The sequence below is a fragment of the Canis lupus genome, chromosome 10 (genome assembly GCF_048164855.1).
Source record: "Canis lupus baileyi chromosome 10, mCanLup2.hap1, whole genome shotgun sequence".
NCBI lineage: Eukaryota > Metazoa > Chordata > Mammalia > Carnivora > Canidae > Canis > Canis lupus.
This window is the reverse complement of record NC_132847.1, coordinates 62988240-63011138: the sequence shown is the minus strand read 5'-3', so window position 1 is coordinate 63011138 and position 22899 is coordinate 62988240. Positions and strand designations below refer to the sequence as shown.

Sequence of the window (22899 nt, the reverse complement as noted above, 5' to 3'; positions counted from 1 at the left end):
ATCTGGGTGGCTCAGTTCAGTTAAGCTTCCAACTCTTAATTTCTGCCCAGGTCATGAACTCAGGATTGTGAGATTGAGCCCCGTGTCAGGTATGGAGCCTGCTTAAGATTCTCTCTCTCCCTCTGCCCCTCCCAGCTCTCCCTCTTCAAAAAAAAAAAAAAAAAAAAAATAGGGCAGCCCTGGTGGCGCAGTGGTTTAGTGCTGCCTGCAGCCTGGGGTGTGATACTGGAGACCTGGGATTGAGTCCCACATCGGGCTCCCTGCATGGAGCCTGCTTCTCCCTCTGCCTGTGTCTCTGCCTCTCTCTCTCTCTGTGTCTCTCATGAATAAATAAATAAAATCTTTAAAAAAAAGAAAAAGAAAAAGAACAGAAAACTCTTCAGTGGTTTATTGGTGCCTAAAACAGTAGTCTCAACCCTGGATAAACATTGAAAACACAGAGATTAAGTCAGAATCAGAGGAAGAACCCAGGAAAGAATTGTTTGTTTGTTTTAAATCCTAGCTGATTCTGGTATGTAGTCAACTTGTCCAATATGAGAACCACTTGATTGCTACCTTAATGGAAAACATAAATTTAGAAGTACAATGCTACATGCAGTTTTTTAGAACAGAGTAAATGTATGTCCAATAATTTCAAAATATCGATAAAAGTTCAAATGTGGAAGATGATAGCTCTCAAAAAGGCTGGTAGCAATTTGCTTTGAAAAAAACCCTAAGTTCTAGACAAGGCAAGCATGGAAAAACTGAATGTAAGGGAAGAAATAAAAGAGAAGCCTCTACTTATGAAGAGGTGAACACATATAAAAAAGACTTAATGGTGAAGATGAATGAAATAAGAAAGACCTTAAAATATTTCAAAGAGTAGATATCAAGGAATGAGCAAAGAACTTCAAGTAAGGACAGTGAATAAAGATACAGCTTAAATATTAGGCCACCGAGATGACAGAAAGAAGCAGACCACTGGCTACTAGGTTAAAGAGTATTCCAGTTCCTATTCTACCTTTGTCACATGTTACCAGTATTCTATTCTTAGACAAGCTAATATTTAACCTTGTTACACCTTGTTTGTAAACTGAGGATAGAATCTATTTCATAAGGCAACTGGGAGAACTGAATGAGATAAATACATACAGAAGCATCAAGCACAGGATAATGCTCGACAAATGTTTGGTGAATGTTTCTCTGAAAAGTACTACAGAATGAAATCCTAAAGAAAAAAAAAAAAGGCTTTTAAAAACCATACAAAACAAATACACAGAAGACAAACTTGGCTCGAACTGCTGTGCCAGTATGGTGGGCAACAGAATTTGGAAATTTCTCCAGTTTCCACATAGCAGGATGTGAGGTTAGCTCAACTCTATGAGGGTAATCCAATAAAAAAAAAAAATCATTCCAAAACAAACAACACTATGCCTGCATTTAAAAGTACACACAGTGGGTCTTAATTACCATGGCACCGAAATCAGTATTATATTAATTACCAATGCATTAAAATGTGTCAGTAAACAAATAGCTCCTTACCCTGAGTCACTCCCAAATCAGCCTATCAACATTAATGACTGCACTTTACCGAGCTATTTTAGCATAGAAAAATCAAAAGCACCTAGAGTGGCAGGTACATGTTTTTATAAACATAATTTTGAAAGGTCAGCTGCTGTCTGTCTCAGGGATAATTCAGGGTGTAGAGAGAGGTTGCGCTAATTCTGTTAGCAAAAAAAAAAAGAAAATCTCTCCCACACTCTGCATGCACACTGCATTTCAGGTGCTACTCCATTAAACTAAGTAGACTCTTGAACCACATCTCAGAAGTTCTAAGTGAGGAAATGGGTATTTTGAAGTTTTCTAAATATCTCAGGTTTCATGAAACTGAGCTATTATCTTTAAAACTAGCACTCCTCATTTTGCCCAATTTATTACATATCTTTTTAAAGTCTGCTGCTTTCTTTTCCTTTCTTCGGGTATATAACTGGTACCTGCAATTATGTCTATTAGGATTAGGGTGGTTCTGTGATTTTTCAAAGGGCGTTTGTGAGGTGTGCAGTCACAGAGAACACAGAGTAAGATTATCCTTAAAGAAGCTCTATAAAAGGTATGGGGAGCTGGGGACTAAAAATACTCTCACATTTGTGGAAAAAGGCTGCCAGAGAGGTAGCATGTTTGTGTTTTTGGTTGTAAAGACTAAGAAAGAGAAAGCAATGCCCATCTGCACAGTCCCTTTAAGGAAGAGGAAACAAGCTGACAGAAGAGAGCACAGCCCTGGAAATAAGGAGAGCAGGGTTCTGTTACCAGCTCTCCCATTAACATGATGTGGTTTTGGCATGGTCATTTCCATCTCTGGGTTTGATGCTTTTAATCTGTAGAAGGAGGGTGATGAACCAGATGAGGATTTCCAACTCTGCTCTGATTCTAGCTCTAAACATCAGCTAGCTTGAAAACCACTGTTTTCAACCTTTTTTTCCAGCTCAGCACCTTGTGACTCTTGAGTTCCAGAGGCCTGTGTCAGAAATCCTGCAGGGCAGGGTGGGGATGCAATTTGAATAAGCACACCCCTGACACTCTGCACCAGGGGCTCTGTTCCTCCATCCTCTATACCCAATGGAAAATCACCAGGTTCCTGGATCTCCAACTGAGAGATGCCACTCTTTCCAGCAGACACAGCAGGCAGCAGGGGCCTGGTATGGGCAGAAGCAGGGAGCAATCAGCCTCCCCTCCAAGAAGAACTGAAAGATGTCAGAATTGGAAACATTGTAGATATCCTCTGGCAAAAAGTCTAATTTTATACAAAGGAACACCAAATCCCCTGAGAGGAAAACTGGTTCAAAAATAATCATTAGGTTTGTGTGACTGGGTTGGATAAATACTCGGGACTCAGGGGCCAGTGCTCTGCTCAACACTCCACCAAGATCACAATCCACAGAAATTTATGTCAAATGATCTGGCTTTCTCAAATGATCTAGGAAAAGAGACAGAGTTCCAATCCTCTTAATTTATCTCATGGAGGCTTAAGAAAAAAAAAAATCAAAGGGTACCAAATACCAACGAATTGTATGGGGCAAAATTAAGCAGCTTCAATGGTATCCTAGAACCTCTAGTTATAAGCAATGCAGGAGGGGTTAAATATAAGTAAATAACAAGCTCCCTCTTTAAACCAATTCCCCATCATTCCCTTGGATCGTGAATTCATCAGGTTCTGATCATCTGTGAGAGTATCCTTACCATCCCAATGCAGAAGAGGATAAAAAGCAGCAGCCACGGTATGTCTGTACAGCTACGATCTTCCAGTGGCTTCCATTCTCGTTTAGAACTCTAATGGAAAATGAAAAATAATAGAGTGGTGAATGTTAAATTTAATTAAAATGAGGAAGGCACAAACATACCACATATTCCTAGATTCCATCTTGCCTGACAAGTTTCTACTGAACATTTTAATACACAACTCATATATGTGTCACCTTCCTGGGAACTTTTCCCTAACTCCCACCTTTCTTCTGGCCAGGAAGAGTACTGATTCCAATGCTTTTTTTTTTTGTACCTCTATTACATTTAGCATGTTGAATTAGAACGTGCTGAGCTATGTCCTCAGAAGATCATGAGCTTCACAAAGAAAGAGACCTCTTCTCATTTCCCAGCATCTAACATGACACCAAAGGGTTCAAGATATATACTCAGTGTTAGCTCTTTAAAAAGAATAAACAGGGGTGCCTGGGTGGCTCAGTCGGTTAAGCTCCTGATTCTTGTTATCAGCTCAGGTTTTGATCTCAGGGTTGTGAGTTCAAGCCCCAAAGTAGGCTCTATGCTGGGCGTGGAGCCTGCTTAAAAATAAATAAACTAAAATAAAATAAAATAAAATGACAAATTCTTCCAACTTCAATCCTAGTGGTAGCTTTCTTGTTGTGTGTCCAGATGTTAGATTTACAAATTTAGAATGTGTTTTACATGTGTTCTCTTCTAGGAAGAAAGTCCGTTAAAATGAATTCTAGTAAGATTCAGGAACGAAAAACTAAATTAAAACTTTTTTTTTAAGATTTTATTTAATTATTTACTCACGAGAGACAACAAAGAGAGGCAGACACACAGGCAGAGGGAGAAGCAGGCTCCCCCACAGGGAGCCCGGTGTAGGACCCGATTCCAGAACCAGAATCAGCCCTGAGCTAAAGGCAGACACTCAACTGCTGAGCCACCCAGGTGTCCCATAAATTAAAACATTTTTATAGACTGATCTGGGTAACTCCTAAACCACCATCCACAGATTTTCATTCTGTTTCTGGAAAGTTTAAAGAGTTTCTAGATTTAACAGAGATTCCCTAACTAAAGAACCAGCAGCATTTTTTTTTTTTTTTTTAAGAACCAGCAGCATTCTAAAGGTGAATTTGCAAAGTATTGATTGGAATCCTGATTGTATTTTTTTTTCTTACAGCAAATAGTCTTATGTTTTCAAGTCAATGTACAAATTCCTTTTAAACAGAATGTAATTGAAATAACACCCCTAAGCTTTCTAATGAACAAAAATCCTGCACCCTCTGCTGGAAACAATAAACAGAGAAGGGAGAGAGACAGTAAGTAGCCTTGGAAAACCTACAGGAAAAGTTCCTGTAAGAAGAAGGCCAGGGCCTCCAAAGGCTTCCATGACAAGATCCAGGAAACCATGTGGGAAGTCTTATCTACCAGAAAGGGCACACAAGCAGAAGGTGGCTGGAGATAATAAGGAGCCCTCTAGTATAATTAGTATGTAGAGTGCAAGAGTGAGGAACTGGTTCTCAGGTTTTATTAGCTTTCCCTCCCTTAAAAAAAAAGAAAGAAAGGTTTTAGCTACATACCCTTTGATAACCTGATGAAAGGTACACATTCTGGTCTTGGGAGGTATGCATCTATTTGCATAATTTTCATAAAACTTTAGAAAATTCAGACCCCAGGTTAGGAAACTCAACTTTAAAATACCTGCCTATCAATACTGAGGGCAAAGAGTCTGAGCTACAACACTTCCTCCTGACGCTTCGCGTGCTAACCAGACAAATGCTTTTTCCTTGTTCAGAGCCTTACACTGTTCAATTGTTCAACAAAAAACCCCGCCACCCTTGATAGCTTGCTCCCAGACACCCACACAAGAAAACAAAAGAGCAGTAGTGAGTCATGGGGAAAAAACCTTACCCCAAGACTCTAACTAGCATTAAAAACCAAGAGTGAGTAGGCAGTTTTTTCCAGAGGAATGTAACACTATGGAAAATAGATGAAGGGCTCTGTTCTCTCCCTGGTTCTGTCATTAGTTAGCTACAGGACTAGATAAATCGCTTCATCTCTCTGGGTGGCAGGAAGGAGTTAGATTGGATCTCTTAGGTTCCTTCCAACTCTAAAAATCTGTGATCATGAAGACAGTTTTGTGAAAATTTTTATGACCAAAAAAAAAAAAAAAAAAGAAAAAGCTACAAAAATAATTTGACATTATTCCTTGTACTATTCAAGTAAGAAGGCCGGTATTGTGGTCTGTGTTTTGGAACACAGTTGCTCAGTGTATGAATAAAGAATGTTTCTTTGTATTAAATAATTTCAATCTTGAGTAATACCCATTACAATAATATTATTTACAAACACAGAATTTGGACACTTCTGCGAAATTCATTATATTTACTCTAAGGTAACCTCTAGAGCAACAGCTACTTTAAAATACTGTATTTGTTTATCTTAAACAGTCGGGGATGTGGCGGGGGGGCTCAGGCTGATTGACCAGTTTATTTATCCACAGCTATTTTCTTAGTAGTTTTACTTTAGACAAATATTCCGTTTTTAATGCTTAGATTTTCACCTATAACATAAAGTGGGATTTCACTCCTGACCAGAAACATGCAAAGATTCAAAAATCTCAACAATTCAACTCACTGTGGGCCACTTCTAACCTTATATATAAAAAAACCTTCACTGGGGATGAGAAGTGGAAAAAGGACAGGAGTTATACATAAAAATTGCGATAAAGTATAAATTAGAATGGAAGAACACAAAACGGGGTGGCACGCTCATTCAGATAAAGAAAGACTTCTCAGAAGAGTGGCAGCTTACTTCACGGAGCTATTCTGAGGATCTCGTCACATAGCAAACACAAATTCTTGGTTATTATTCTTATTCATCAACATTCATTTTTTAGTTAGCCCTCTCCCTTTTGTTAAAATACTCTGGGGCACCTGGGTGACTCAGTGGTTGAGTGTCTGCCTTCGCCTCAGGTCGTGATCCTAGGGTCCTGGGATCAAGTACCACCTCAGGCTCCCTGAAGGAAACCTGATTCTCCCTCTGCCTCTGTCTCTTGCCTAAACTAAATGCCTATGTCTCTGCCTCTCTCTGTGTGTCTCTCATGAATAAATAAATAAAAATCTTTAAAAAATATATGTGTGTGTGTGTGTGTGTGTCTTGGGAGATGGATCTTTTCAACTAAAAGAAAAAAGAATATTAAACTTGTCTTTCCCCTTCTATTTACTAAAATTTGACTTAATAATGGCATATTTCCACTTTAGCTACTATTATTCTTAATGCCACATCACTCATTGATCTCTATTAACTAGGCACTATACCCAAAGCTTCACATACTTTATGTATATAAACATTGTCTTTAAAACAGCTGATGTAGGTATCATCCTTATTTCACAGATAAAACAAAAACTCAAGCTCTAAAGTTAAATAATCAGCCCAAGATTATACAGCTGTGTAGCCAGAATCTGAATCCAAGTCTGTGACTACAAAGGCAAATCCAATGAGAATAACATTCATTTCCACCAGTCAGTAAGGAGAAAAACCTCCATTAGTTTTTCCTCACAATGCAAAATTTGGGAGCCAATCCAATTATTTAAAATCCTATATGCGCAGAGAAAGAGAGTAAGATGTTTTATGAGCCATGACATTTCTCAAGTGTGTCAAGAAACCCAACAGTTGAAAAATTTTAATGACTCTTTAACAGATTTAACCAAGTGGCAACTGGATTTAATGCTGTCTGTTTCTTTCAATTAAAATCCACATAGACCTGGTAAAAGTAAAATGTTTTACAAAAGCACTTTTTAAATGTGATTTTTATCCCTTTCTCAAATTCTACATGAGATTAATATAGGCTGTCAGTAAATATTAGGTCCCTTCCCCTTCACAGAATCTCACAATTTAGGAACTAAATAGGGTCAAAGTAATCATACCATGCAAGCCTTGAGTGACAGATTGAACCATGGGAAAGGAGAGGTAGGAACTAGTCCAATGGATCATATTTGATTCTCATAACAATTCTGTTAGTTATTATTATATATTATTATTATATACATATATAATGATTTTTTAGTTTATAAAAGAGAAAAACAAGGTTCAAAGAAAATAAGTGTAAAATCTATTTCTGAAACCTGAGACCTCAAACTCAAGCAGAGAGATGGGCATATAAGTAAGAGTTAAGGAAATGCTAAAAATAAAAAACATGGTAACAAGATAAAGAATGCCTTTGTCATGCTCATCAATATACTAAACACAGCCCAGGAAGAAATCAATAAACTCAAGGATAAGTCAATAGAAATTACTGACAGTGAAACACAAAGAAAAAAAGAATGAAAAATCAAAAACCCACAACAGAACATCCAAGAACTACAGGGAAATATCAAATGGTCTAACAGAAGTGTAATTGGAATCCTAGAAGAAGATTGAATGAAACAGAGAAAATGTTAGGAAAACTAATGACTGAGAATTTTCCGAAATTTGTAACTAATAGCACAGCTATATTTACTAAATTTATAACAAAAGAAATCAAAGCAGAGATCCAAGAAGCTCAGAGAATCCCAAGCAGGATAAATCCAACACACACATGCATGTGTGTATACACACACATACATACCCTACACATATTATATTGAAACCCTTGGAAACCAAAAATACAGAGATCATCTCAATGGCAGTGGAGGCAGGGGCAGGATACAAAGATTAAGCAACCTTCTTGTCAGAAACTACGTAAAGCAAAAAACCATGCAATGACAGCTTTAAATTACTTAAAAAAAGTAAAACAACCAATACTAGGGGCACCTGGGTGGCTCAGTGGGTTGGTTAAGCACCTGCCTTCAGCTCAGGTCATGATCTTCCACTCCCTGCTCAGCAGGGAGTCTGCTTCTCCCTCTCCCTCTGTCCCTTCCTACTCCCTGCTCAAGCTCTCTCTCTCAATCTCTCAAATACATAAAATCTTCAAATAAACAAACAAAAACAAGGAGCACCTGGGTGGCTCAGTCTTTTAGGCATCTGCCTTCAGCTCAGTCATGATCCTGGGGACCTGGGATCAAGCCCCACGTTGGGCTTCTGGCTGGGAGGCAGGGCAGGAGCCTGCTTCTCCCTTTCCCTCTGCCCTTTCCCCTTGTTTGTACTAGCTCTCTCTCTCAAATAAATAAAATCTTTTAAAAAAAATGAAGCAAAACAAAACAATGAACACTATTAACCCAGAATCATATACCACCCCCAAAAAATGTTTTTCAGAAATAAAAACCTTTTCAAACAAATAAAATCTAAGAATTTATTAGCAGCAAACCTCAACTACAAAAAAAAATGTTTTTTTTTTACAAATTCTTCAGATTGAAAGAATAAGATACCAAATTTGAATGTATACAAAGAAAAGTTTTGAATAAAATGGGTAAAATTAAAGTTTGACATTTTCCATAATCAAGTTTTTTGTTACTTATTTTTTAAAGAATTATTTATCTTAGAGAGTGAGAGAGAGAGCACATGAGTGAGGGGAGGGGCAGAGGGAGAGGGAGACAAGCAGACTCCCCACTGAGTAGGGAACCAGATGCGGGGCTCAATCCTAGGCCCCTGAGATCATGACCTGAGTTGAAACCAAGAGTCCAACTCTTAACTGACTGAGCCACCCAGGCCCCAAAGTTTTGTTTTGTTTTTAATTTTAAAAATAAGGGTGCAAATATGTATGTACAATGACATTCACATCATATAATCTTTTTAGCTATACAAGGTTAATAATCTAGAAAGTAGAATTGTAATTTTTAATATTAGTTACTAGACCACAAAAAACAACTCTAAGACCATAACTGACCTCTACCTCATGTTTTGGAGGGTTTTTGTTTTTTTTTTAAGATTTATTTATTATTCACAGATTTATTTTAAGATTTATTTATTTATTTATTTATTTGAGAGAGAGAGAGAGAGAACATGCATGCATGAGCAGGCGAATCTCAAGTAGACTCTATGCTGGGCATGGACCCGGGCTTGATCTTCCAACCCTGACATCATGACATGAGCCAAAACCAGGAGTCCAACACTTAACCGAATGACCCATCCCGACTCCCTTGACATCTACCTCATGTTTATGTTTTATTATATTCATATCTTTACAGTTAGGAAAGAACAATGTTTAGTATCTTCCCATTCCTTCCTACATTTTGCATATCATAGTTGAAAAGAAGGAAGGAGGAAGGAAGGGAGGAAGGGAAGGAGAAGGGAGGAAGAAAAGCTTCCATAGTATCTCTCATAGAAGTCTTAGCACTAGCAACTATGCCCTAGCCTCTACATTCACTATGAGCCCTAATACCCAAGGCCTTCTGATGAATTTGATAGGCAATAGTAGGAATGTTTATTTTTTAGGAACTAAACCTGAAATAAGTTTTGACTTAAATTTCTATGTTATCTCTAATGAAAATATAGTTGTTGAGTAAATGTATTAAAGATAACAGTAACACACACAGGTTTGGAGAAATGATATGTTATAACCTGTTAGGTCAAATCAGGTATCGTTGGAGGCCATCAGCCCTCATAGGGCAGGCAGGGTGGGCCAAGTATAGCAAAAGGTCTAGCAGATGTGAATCTAGTTCATGGAAGTAGGCAGGGCAGGAAGGATCAGGAAAAAAAGAAAAGATCAGAGACGCAATACCAACAACAATCCAGAACTGAGACAAGCGGGTCTCAATTATGGAGTTGAGGAAGATCCAAAATCCAGGCAGTCACAAGTTACCCAGGTGATATCTAACAGCAATGACTGAATGCTTCCAGCCCTCTTTCGATACTCTATGCTTACTCTCTGTATGACTTTCTCCTAATTAAAAGTACAAAGCTTCCCAAAAGATTCTTATACTAATCTATTAACAGTATTACCTTATGCTATGAATCTTTCCTTGACACAGCAGACTTGTGTAGATATGGTTTGAAATAATGAAAAATGTGTTACAAAAAGAGTACAATTATATTAAGAAGTTACTCGATTTTAAGACAATACCTTTAAACATTCCATTGATTCTTCAGATCAATACTGAGCGCCACACAGGGTACCTGTGATTCAAAGCCAACTGAGATAGCCCTGCCCTCACTGAGCTCCAGTTTCATGAGAGAGAGACAAATTAGGTACCATGATATCTCATCAAGGGATGCCAAAATAGAGATGTGTACAAATTACTGCAGAAATAGAGATGCAGAACTATTGAGTAAACATTTGTGAGATCTGTTGAAATTACCTCACAAATTCTGAAGCAAACACTGAAAAATGATCCTTCGGTGTCTAAAATAGAATGTGTTTTGTGCCCAAAATGTGAGTGAAAATTCTCGCTCACTATGATGGGGAAATACCGACTGCCAAATAAGAATTATTCCACTCAGAAATGTTTAGTAGTAAACAAACAGAACATTAAGTTGATTTAAAAATACAAAAATCAGCCATTTCTTTACTTTGTATCCATTAAGATTTCTTTATACTAAAGATTCTATGGCTGCTTCAGTTAGGAAGCGGCCTTTCAGTCTTCAAAGAAAGGAAAACCATTTTTCCTTTCTTTTCTGGCACAATTAGTGCAGCACTGTATTTACTTAGCCGCTGGAATATTTTCATGTTCATGTCACTGGTGAGATCCCCAAATACTATCCGGTCGCATACATCTAGAATTGCTTCAGCTTGGGATTTCTGTTGCAATAACTGGCCACAAGGTCCCTTGTCATTTCCCCTGAGGAACCCAGAGGACTGCAGCCTACTACATTCAAATAAGCATTAAGTGTCAACTTGGGGGGCTGGTTCAAAGGAAAAGAAGTGGTGTACAGGCGGTGTTAACCCTGCAAATAAAGGCAGGCCAGCGTCAGCTCCAACACCGTTAGGGCCAAAGTCACAACTATAGTTGCCCATCCTTGTATGTTTTGATCAGTCGGGAGGTATACCGCAAATATTCATTATGAATAATTAAGTACCGAAGCTCAGAAATTTAAGCAGAATCAAGATTATCCTTTTAAGATATTCGACACATGCCCACACTCTCCAGCAATGAGAGTTAAACTGGTAGGTCAGGAATTGCAGTAACCTGGAGCCTATAGCTCACGAGAAGCATAGAGACACCATGTGTACCTAGATCTCTGCAGCACAGATCCATCCTTTCCATCCATGCTGCCTTTTCCAGATTCCAGTGAAAAGCCAACTATGCATGTGAAGGCCAAAGCAAACTGAGACGTGGCCTCTCTTGTAGGACAGATTCCCAGAATGTGTATCTGTGGGGTATGTTTGCTAATTTGTTGAATAATCAATTCTCCCTCCCCAGTGTTTTGTTGTTGGTTTTTTTTTTTTTTTTTTGGGGGGGGGGGTGTTTCTGTTTTTGTTTTGAAATCATGGTCTCTCTAAATAGATCACCTCTAAAATTGGCTCCATGGTTCCAATGGCTCTGCTACAGTTTCATTGCCCTGGCTGCTCCTTGGCACATCCAGAAAGCCTCTAAGGTAGTCACTGAATGCATCTCCAAGGTGACTACTACTAGGTATTTGTGTGATTTAAGTACATATGTGGCAAACATTGGGCTATCTGTGAGGACTTGATTTTGTTCGTGCCAGTCTGTTTTACACAAAAATCTCCAGTATTAAAGACAAATAGTCATACACTCCAAATCTTCAAAGCTCCCTCCAAGGACATACTGCTTCATTAAGTTCCCCAATATGCTTTTATTTGCGCAGAGTAGTAACAAAAGAATAAAAGAGCTGATGTGTATCATTTTTGCCACAATTTTCAATAGAGTGAGCAGACCTGATGAAGTTGGGCAGCAATAAAACATGGAGGCTTTCAGCCTTCTGTTCATAGCACCTGCAAATAAAATCCTGTAATAGGATTTTGAAAGACATTGCCTGCCCTTTGGGAAAGCTCTCTCAAGGATTTGGAGTGCATAACTACTCACAGTTACCATAAGTAATCCGTTTCATTTGCTAAGCCTGGTGATGGCAATTTATATTTGAAAGGTAAAAATAAAAGCATGATTTTAACAGGCAGTTAAAGGTAATAAGATACATAGAGTGGAAAGATACAGGCATCTGTGTCCAACCGCTTTTCTTAGTTCATGAACTTTATACTAAATCACAGACATTCATCTGTTTAAGAAAAAAGAAGGAAATGGCAACTAGAGCTGCTTTATAAGTTATTTAGTTACATGGAGATAGAAAGATCTTGGGGAGATATTTTGCTTCTGTCTTCACCCTTTCTCCAACTGCTCTAAAAATAAATAAATAAATAACTGAGGGGCCTGCTAAAAAATGTTCTTACATCAGACTCCTCAGTGGCTGTCTTTCTTGCACACAGGCATGTGATAATTACTGGGCAGAGGCCAAGATCATCTTGCTCTGCAACATAGCTTAATAGCATCTTTTACCACCATCATCAAATGAAACATGAACAAAATTGTACAGACAAGCCTTGTCTGTGTCCTCAAACAGTATTTCTTTATTCCGAATCAGTGGTGAGCAATGTTTTTAATTTGGAATTACTATTTTTTAATTATAAATTTTAATGGCCTTTGTCTTTCCCCCATTACATCTTGTAAGTATCAGAACTTCTTCAGTACTTGATGATACCAAGGACAGACAAACAAGACCAAGGTCTACTTTGCACCACTTCCCTGCTACAGTACAGCCAGTTTCCAGACTGCTAATGGATTTATGAGTTTCCTTGCTATGCCAAAAATATTTATGAAAGCAGGAGTTCACAGGTACTCAGTTTAGGATTCTAACTCACATCTGGCTTCCTTTCCATGACACAATAGGTAAGAACTGACTTGAAGTCTATACTGACTAAGGAGAAGAAATGTGAAGATTACACTGACTATAAAATAGCTAATGAGTGGATGGAATTGAGTAAATTTATGTTTTAAGTCAGAATAAGAGGGGTGCCTAGGCAGCTCAGTCATTAAGCACCTGCCTTGGGCTCAAGTCATGATCTCGGGGTCCTGGGATCAAGCCGTGCATCAGGCTCCCTGCTCAGTGGAGAGTCTGCTTTTCTCTCTTCCTCTGCCCCACCCTGCAGCTCGTATTCTTTCTCTCAAATAGAAATTTAAAAATCTTAAAAAAAAAAATCAAGGTGTACAGAATCCTCTGCAAGGGAATGAACATATAAGGACCATTCTTCCCACCTTACTGCCTACTTAGGGGCAAGGACTTGTTGTTTTATTCACAGCTATATCCCCAGTAGATGAACAGTGTCTGGCACACAGCAGGCTCTCTAAATGTCTAATGAATGAACGAACAAGGTTAGGTCCCTTACCATTAGAGTGATGTAATGTTAGAGCAAACATCCCTACTTGCCTCCCCTGCACAAGATCACATTCCTAAAGAGCATTCTACTATGTTATAGGCTGGCTCCTTTTCCCACAGATATTATATAGTATGGTCTTCTCATAGACTTATTAATAAGTCTATGAGAAAAATAAATTTCAGATTTAAATAAGTTTCAGAAATGCTAACAAATCTAGCTTTGAAGTAAGACTTCTTTGACATCTTAATGTGAGACTCCTAAAAAGTTATGCGGTCAGATATCCATTGGGAGACATGAATACAGACAGTGCCAACCTCTCTAACAATACATTTCTGGAAACCACAGCATAAGGATTCATGCTCCCACTGAAAAACACTTTGAAAAGTGAAGGCAGGTAGCAAGCAGCACTAGTTAAGACTATGCTGAAACTGAAAGCAGTTTAAACTGGTTAGATACTTTTAGAAAGTGATTTGGCACTACATTTCAAAAACCCAAGGAAATAATCTAAAATGTTAAAATAGCTACACATAAGATGTTCAATACAGGGCCATTATGAAAAAAGAATTAACTAACAGGAAAATAGTTATACAGGAGAGTGGAATACTGAGCAATCATAAAAATACTTATGAAGAGTTTGCATTGTAACCAAAAAAATGGTAATGATAAAAAGTTATATATATTAAGAAACATGGTAGGAGGGGCGGGCACCTGGGGGGGGCTCAGTGTTTGAGTGTCTGCCTTTGGCTCAGGTTGTGATCCCGGGGTCCTGGGATGGAATCCTGCATCCAGCTCCCTGCAGGGAGCCTGCTTTTCCCTCTGCCTATGTCTCTACTTCTCTCTGTGTGTCTCTCATCAATAAAGAAATAAAATCTTTAAAAATTTCTTTAAAAAGAAACATGGTATGAAAGCAAATCTATGTTCTAGCTCTACAACTTATAAAATAGTATATGAAAATGTACAAGCATTGGAAGGAGGTAGTGAAATTTTTAAATAGTTTGACTTATAATGCATTTTCCTCACTTTGATTTCCATTAATGCTATTTAATTATGGAGGAAATAACAACAAAAAGTAATACTGGCTCCCATTTCTCCAGGTTATTCTTTTTCTACTTCCTCAGTATAGTATTAACTATAAATAGACACAGTATCAAAAGCACCGGAAAACATTCACTCATCCTGACACTTATTGACAGGAGATCAGAACATGTAAAACGTCACTTGAAAGCTATATGTTGACAATCAGCCAGGCAGGAGCAAGGTTCTCCTAAAGAATGCAGAAGTGGCAACATGACACAGATAATAAATATACTGGCAAACATTATAAAGGTGGTAATACACGGGTACAGTGAGAGGGAGCAACATAAACTTGGATTTGAATCCTACCTTCTCTTATAAATAGAAGTATAATCAGCTGACCTGATTTCCCCACTTGAAAGGTAAAGGAGACTATCCCCACATCATGTGCTGTGGTTTAAAGGACTAAATGAATTTAAGTAAAGCTCCGAGCTAGAACCAGGCCCTAAATCACTATCAATGCCCTTTCACAACTGGCAAAGGGGGGAATCTTCCCTACGATGCATCTTAAAAATTTATTTCTGACCAGTACTCATGTCAAACACGTAAAAATTGCTCCCATATTGCATACGTTCTAAAATGTGTGCCTGAAAAATATGAAAAATTAGTTGTATAAGAAAATACAATCAGGAGAAACTAGGGCACCTGAGTGGCCAGTAGGTCTGCCTTCAGCTCAGGTCAGAATCCTGGGGTCCTGAAATCCGAGCCCAGATCAAGCTCTCTATTCAGTGGAGAACCTGCTTCTCCCTTTCCCTCTCCCTTTGCCCCTCCCCCTGTTCACACTCCCTCTCTGTTTCAAAATAAATGGATAAAATCTTAAAAAAAAACAAAAACAAAAACAGGAGAAATTAATGAGTGCACAGTTATAGCAGAGATTATCATGGTAAATGTTAAGAAATAAATAGTAACCTTCAAATGGCAATGGCCAACAAGAGCAACTGAAATGCCTTCCTAGGTCTTAAATTTGTTAAGAAATATGAAGAAAACTTCAATTCTAAAACCCAGAGTCGGGATCCCTGGGTGGCGCAGCGGTTTGGCGCCTGTCTTTGGCCCAGGGCGCGATCCTGGAGACCCGGGATTGAATCCCACGTCAGGCTCCCAGTGCATGGAGCCTGCTTCTCCCTCTGCCTATGTCTCTGCCTCTCTCTCTCTGTGTGTGTGTGACTATCATAAATAAATAAAAAAATTCTAAAAAATAAAAAAATAATAAAACCCAGAGTCAACCAAACTACACAAAAATCCATCCATTCGATAAATAGTCATTACCACATGAAAGGAACCGCACTGGGGCCTAAGAAATTTGGTACTTGACTTTCACCTTTCTGTTCTCCTCTTTCTAACCTTCCTCATCTCTAGGTTTTACCTTTTCTTTCCTTCCTTTTATAAATATGCAATTCATTTGAGTTCACACATGAAGCTTGGTGAAATAGGTAAAATGCACATGTTTACTGAAGGTGGGAAAAGGTTATCCATCAACCTCAGCTAAGATTACCAAAATCAGGGGTGCCTGGGTGACTGGGTTCAGTCAGTTGAGCATCTGACTCTTGCTTTGCCTCAGGTCATGATCTCAGGGTTGTAGAATGGAGCCTGGCACCCAGCCCTGTGCTCAGCGCAGTTTGTCCCTCTCCCTGCCAGTCTGAAGGCACATGCATGCACTCAAGCACTCTCTCTCATTCTCTCTCTCCCTCCCTCTCCCAATAAATAAATAAAATCTTTAAAAAAAATGGATTACCAAAATGTTTTATCCCAAGCGCTTAGTAACTGTATGACATTAAATGAAGACTATATCTTATATTATTGAACATATCCCATATGCCAGACACTTTACAACATTAACCTATTTGATTTTCACAACAAGCCTGAGGTTGGTACTATTATTATTTCCATTTCATTGATGACAAAACTGAGGCAAAGAGGGAGTAAGTAACTTGTCCAAGTCATGCAGCCAGTAAGTACTAAAACAGCTGGCATGTGAAGCAAGCAGTTGAGCTCCAGGGCTGAGGACCCCATTGCTCTTCTCTGCTGACTGTGGTTAACATCCTATGTGGATACTGTGAACTGATGATATATTTGAAAGAGAACAGGGAAAATAGAACAATGAGAGGCATAAGAATTACAGCAAAATTACTATAGTACATTCTGTGGCTTATTTTATCTAAATTGATTTTTTTGCATGGTTAACATTTTTCTTACAGGAAAATTATAGGCCATAACGAAGAATAACATGTTATTAACATATTTTGGATTTTGAGTTCAAAGATAATTTCCAAATGTCCAAATATTGCTGTTGATATTTAAGTAAACACCTGCAGCGATGTCTAACAGGTAGAAACAACTGTTGTTTCCTCCTAGCCTTCTACAGCTTCCATCCATATTTTCTAAAACACTGCTTGGATTTCAAAATGAAAAACAATGCTTAGGAGCTACTTTGCTAATAAGAAATCACATACAGGGACATTTGGCTGGATCAGTCAGTAGGGCATGTGACTCTTGATCTCAGAGTCATGAGTTCAAGTACCATGTTGAGTGTAAAGCTTACTTAAAAAAAAAAGAAAAAAATCACATACAAATGCCCATCAACTGATGAATGGATAAATGCAGTATGGTAGATCCACAGCATGGAATATAAACTTTGGAATAAAAAGGAGTGAAGTAGTGATACATACTACAACATGAACTCTGAAAACATTAAAGCGAAAAAAGCCTGACACAAAAGGCCACATATTACATCATTCCATTTATATAAAAATGTCCAGAATAGGCAAATCTATAGACAGAAAGTAGATTAGAACTTGCCTACAATCGGATGGGAGTTGAGGGGAAATGGGAAATGATGACTCATGAGTATGGGGTTTCTTTGGGGGATGATAAAAATGTTCTAAAACTGATGGAAGTGTTGGTTACACACTCTGAATATACTAAAAACTACTGAACAATAAATTTTTAATGCACAAATTGTATGGTATAAGAATTAATCTTGGGGCACCTGGGTGGCTGGCCCAGTCAGTTAAGTGTCCAACTCCCGATTTCAATCCAGGTCATGAGCTCAGGGTCGTGAGATCAAGCCCCACGTTGGGCTCTGCACTGGGTGTAGAGACTGCTTAAGATTTTCCCTCTCCCTCTGTCCCTTCCCCCCCTAAAAATTGTATCTCATTAAAGCTGTTATATGGGGCAACCCGGGTGGCTTAGGGCAACCTGGGTGGCTCAGTGGTTTAGCGCCACCTTCAGTACAGGGCATGATCCTGGAGACTTGGGATCGAGTCCCACGTCAGGCTTCCTGCATGGAACCTGCTGTCTGTGTCTCTCTGCCTCTCTCTCTCTGTGTCTCTCATGAGTAAATAAATAAAATCTTTAAAAAAAAAAATAAAGCTGTTATATGTATAAAAGAAATCATAGAAAACACGTAAAAGGAGGCCATTTTGGCTACTTCACACACGGAGTTCTGATTTCATAACAGACTTCATATAAACACCTAATGTAGATACATTAGATAGACGATACATTAGATAGACAATAAGATAAAAACAGTAATTTTAATCAAGGTGGAGAGTTGGGTAATAATGAAATTTGATGAAAGGAAGTATTTTTGTAAGAAATCAGAAATTACAAGAATTACTAGATAGTGCTGATTTTCATAGACTAGTTCAACCCTTCTGTGGAAAGCACAAGAGGAAAAAGAGAAATAAGTTTGTACAGAACTGAAATAAAACAGATCAAAGTAGAAATAGAAAAGACATCTTAAAGAGGCTAAAGGGTACACATGCTAAAGTAAAACTAGGCTGTGGTATAAACATACCTAGAGAAAAAATGTACTTGTCAGAAAAAAGGGCTGGGAAGGGCAGGTACACCCACGGCTACTATTTATTTAGCAACTATTAGGTGGCAGGATCTGTACTTGACCAGTTACACTGAAAAATAACAGTCTGAGAGATAAATGTTGACATCGCCCTTCCAAACTATCTTGAAGAAGAGGTGCCAGGGCAGCAGACTCTAGATTGATGAATAGACAATTCAGGCTACTGACTGACATGCTCCTACACGGTGAGTCATCCAGACTGCTCTGCTCATCTGATTCCATGTCATTAGGTAACCTTATGACTGTCCTCTAGCTTCTTCCCACAAGTTAACAAGTGATGTGCTCTAGAGAGCTATAGAAAACTAAAGCCAAGAGAGTAGCAGAGGCAACTCCATGTGCAGAGAGTCTGGATGACTACATCTAGACTCTGCTCTTAACCATTGTTATTTCACAAGGTAGGATCACAAAAGGACTTTTCGACTTAACACATTTCCATATTTGGATTGAACTATTAAAAAAAAAAGTACTACTTTCTATTAAGAATAAATATAATTTTAAAATAATAATTCAGCTTTACCTTAATATTAACTAAGATGACTAAAATTTTCTGGTCAGTATGTTCACTTAATAAATTAGCCCCCTGAGTTGACATGTGTCTTGTTACTTAGATTTACATAATTCTACTATTAAGAGAAGGATGCACTCTATATATACTAGCAAAATTGACTCTTTGAGCCTAAAAAGCTCTAGGGCTTGGTGAATTCTAATATCAAGGATACTCGGTAAAGCCTCCTGGCAGCCATCAGTTGGGCTTCCTTGGTAAAACCCAAACTACACCAACTATTCTGCATTCAAATTCTATAAGCAGGGAAGCCTGGGTGGCCCAGCAGTTTAGCGCCGCCTTCAGCCAGGGCGTGATCCTGGAGTCCCGGGATCTAGTCCCACGTCGGGCTCCCTACATGGAGCCTGCTTCTCCTTCTGCCTGAGTCTCTGCCTCTCTCTCTCTCTCTCTCTCTCTCTGTGTGTGTCTCCCATGAACAAATAAATAAAATCTTTTAAAAATAAATAAAATCTTTTTTAAAAAATTCTATAAGCAAAAAAAAACATTAATGAGCTATAATTTAGAACCCTTCTAGAGAACTTTCCCAGCATTTCAGCATAATTTACAAACGGGTAGCTGTTGGACCTACAGACTGACCTTATTAGAAGGCAAGCCTGGGAAAAAAAGAAGTTGGTTCTATACTACCACCAACCTCAAACACCCTATCTCCCCCTACAAATAGATAAGAACTATGGAGGAAGCCCTAGGAACATGAGAGTCCTGGGTTTAGTCCAGGCCTAGAATCTGGGTCCTAAATCCAACCACACTGCCACCCCTGCCTAGAGTTTAAAGGTCAGAGTACCCAGTAGTAAGGGCAACCGAATGGTATCCATGTTCCAGCCTTCAGCCATCCCTAAGGATGACTAATTAGTTATCTCCAAGTGAATGCTGGGTCTGAGAATGCTATACTGCCACAAACCCTCAAATCCCACTTCTTGATAGACCCAACTCTTAAAAATCAAGATATTATGTAAGGCTGAAATGGAAGAGAATAATACAGGGGATTCAAGCATCGAATTGAAAGTTGGATTAGAAAATTATTACAGTCCTTTGCAACTCTGAGATACAATGTTCCATCATTAGGGAAAGTTTTCAAGAAAATATGTGGGCACATCAGGAGCTAAATTAATGAAAACCAGCTAAAGATCTGAAGTGATTAAAAATACACTTCATACAAAAAGACTAGAAACACCCAAATAAGAAGGAACACTGAATCAGCAAATTAATAGCCCTATAAATGACAGATACTAAACTTGCTCTTAAAAAAAAAAAAAAATCAACCAAGAAAAATGAATGTTAATGGACCAAACTTGAATAAATAAATGCTCTAAAAACATGAGTATCTGTAAACTTCCATGCCCAATAAGTCACTAAAATATCCCACCATGAATGAAGTGCCTGGGTACCTCAGTCAGTTGAGTGTCCAATTCTTGATCTCAGCTCAGGTCTTGATCTCAGGGTTGTGAGTTCAAGCCCCCCATGTGGGTGTAGGGCCCACTTTAAAAAAAAAAAAAATCCCACTCATAAGAAACAATGTTTGTCCATCTCCAAAGCCAAGTTCCAAACCAGCTGACCTCATTCATACCTCAACTGGTCTGTATCCAAATCTGGCAACCCATCTTTCCAATCAACTAGTCCTCTGTATGTATAAGTTACTTTTCTCACATCATAAGATTGATTTTGATTAACCCCTTAAAAGTAACTATTTTCTCTTTCCATATACCTATCCCACTCCATACCAATTGGTTCTGTACTGCCTAAAGTATGTAATGATTCTCAATTACAGGCTTCCAGCAACTATACAACTTCTAACAATTTTGTTCCCATATTCAAAAAGTCTCCACCTCCTTGAGATCCAATTAAATCCTAATTCCAATCTATTAGAACCCCAGATATGATCACAAAGAAACAATCCATTCTAAGATGATAAACCTAAGACAGGGCTACCAAATAATAAGCTAGCAATCCATTATGGAATGAAAGGTACAAGCCCCTGCTGGAATCCCAATATCCAACAAACATGAGACAGGACCTCAAGTCTCCATACCGTGAAGCCTCCCTTCTTGACAATACCATGATTCCCTGATCACAATGAGACACATCTTTGGCCTTCTGGTCTACTACAAAAAACCACGTGGCTCACTTCATCACTTTCTAAACAAAAGCCTTTGTGCTCTCACACATCATCATTCCCACCATGTCTGGTCTTTCTGAGGACCATACTTATGAAAACTACTATAGACAGTAACTGAACAAAGGGAGAATAAAAGAGAGATAAGAATATAAATATGCAGAGACAGAAGATAGTAAAACACATATCCACCACCAAGAGTACCACGGGCTTCAGAAGAAGAAACCAAGGAGGAAACAACCTCTACTCTGGTCTAATTGTTCTTTTACTGCTAAGCATTTACCTAGCAATACCTTGCCCCTTTAGTCTTCAACCAATGTATGATTTTGTTTCCAAAGAGGCTGCTCCCAAGTGGGCCCGAGCCACCCCACAGGCCTCTTCCCCGCCCTCCCCACCCCCAACACCTTTTGCAGGTTCAGCTTCCTTCTACTGGTGCTGGTCCAGTGCAAGGTATCTCCATGATACAACAGAGTAAAGTTTTTATTCTCAATTCTCTCTATCTGATGCTTCCTGAGGAAGACAGTTTCCAGCAGGAATGTGTTCTGGCTTAGGATGATCACTAGATGGTTTCTCAGCATGCTTTGCCATTTCTGAGCAAGTGGCATGCTACAGCCAGATTGTACCAGTTCATGAGAGCCAGCGATGCACATCTCCTCCCAATTCCTGCTCACTGATTTCATGTTGGTAGCCCGAAATCAGCATGGCGGGAGAATTATACCAAGGAAATCTACAGATGTGACCAACCTGGGCATCTGCTTTCCTCCCTCACAGAGCTGGTTATTATATATTGACCAATATACCACTCCTTGCGCCTCAGTCAATCCATTTGACTTTGGATCTTTTCTCACGGCTTTTAAGCTATTCAATTATTTGATACATTTTTTTCTATTTGTTTATGGTTCCATGGAATTTATTTTGATGTGGAATACGAGTCATCCAAAATTTTTAACCTAAATATCTAATCAACTGTCTGATTCAAAATGGCTCCTTCAGGGCAGCCCGGGTGGCTCAGCGCTTTAGCGCTGCCTTCAGCCCAGGGCACGATCCTGAAGCCCCGGGATGGGGTCCCACATCAGGCTCCCTACATGGAGCCTGTTTCTCCCTCTGCCGGTGTCTCTGCCTCTCTCTGTGTCTCTCATGAATAAATAAATAAAATCTTAAAAAAAAAAATGGCTCTTTCAATAAGTAATTCTGATATATGTTATGGTCTTATGTTTATAAATTCTCTTCCACTGACATGTTTTACTCTTGTGTCAATGCAAAATAAGAACAACTAACATGTTTTGGGTACTTTCCATGTACCAGCAGTTTGCTCAGCTCCTTATTTACAGTATCTCATTTAATCTCATGCTTTACAGGTGAGAAAATTAAAGAGTAGAGGGATTAAGTAACTGGGCCATGGTCATCTGCCTGGTAAATGCCAAGCCTAGAATCCAAGGACTCTACCTCCAACACGTGACCTCATGACCACTATGCTAACTGTAACACACAATTGATTGCTATGGCATTAAGTTTTGTTATCTGTATTAGTCTCTCCTTTATTACTTAGAATCATTTTCTCAAGTCCCTTTACAAATGTACATTATTTTTACTCAAATTATGTTAGATCTGTAAATTGGGAAAAAAATGACATAGCACTATTCCAGTTTCCACACCCAGGAACAAGGTGCATCCCTCCAGTTCATTAAAGTTTTGCTTTAGAAATTCCAAGTTTGGGATCCCTGGGTGGCGCAGCAGTTTGGCGCCTGCCTTTGGCCCAGGGCGCGATCCTGGAGACCCAGGATCGAATCCCACGTCGGGCTCCCAGTGCG

General features: G+C 38.8%; 1 protein-coding gene across 5 annotated transcripts in view; it reads right to left on the bottom strand.

The window, feature by feature from the left end:
- The window catches only part of SLC44A1 (solute carrier family 44 member 1), a 192410-nt gene that overhangs the window by 135100 nt on the left and 34411 nt on the right, over window positions 1-22899 (bottom strand). The window contains exons 1-2 of one of the 5 annotated variants that reach the window (XM_072842215.1): window positions 4818-4967; window positions 3217-3306 (exon numbers count right to left, since the gene is read on the bottom strand). In XM_072842215.1, the coding sequence (XP_072698316.1) occupies window positions 3217-3306; window positions 4818-4868 (141 nt within the window). In that variant the 5' untranslated portion in view covers window positions 4869-4967. Of the gene's footprint in view, window positions 1-3216; window positions 3307-4817; window positions 4968-22899 lie in introns of those variants that run through there. The other 4 variants (XM_072842218.1, XM_072842217.1, XM_072842219.1 and 1 more) reach the window with 4 other exon arrangements.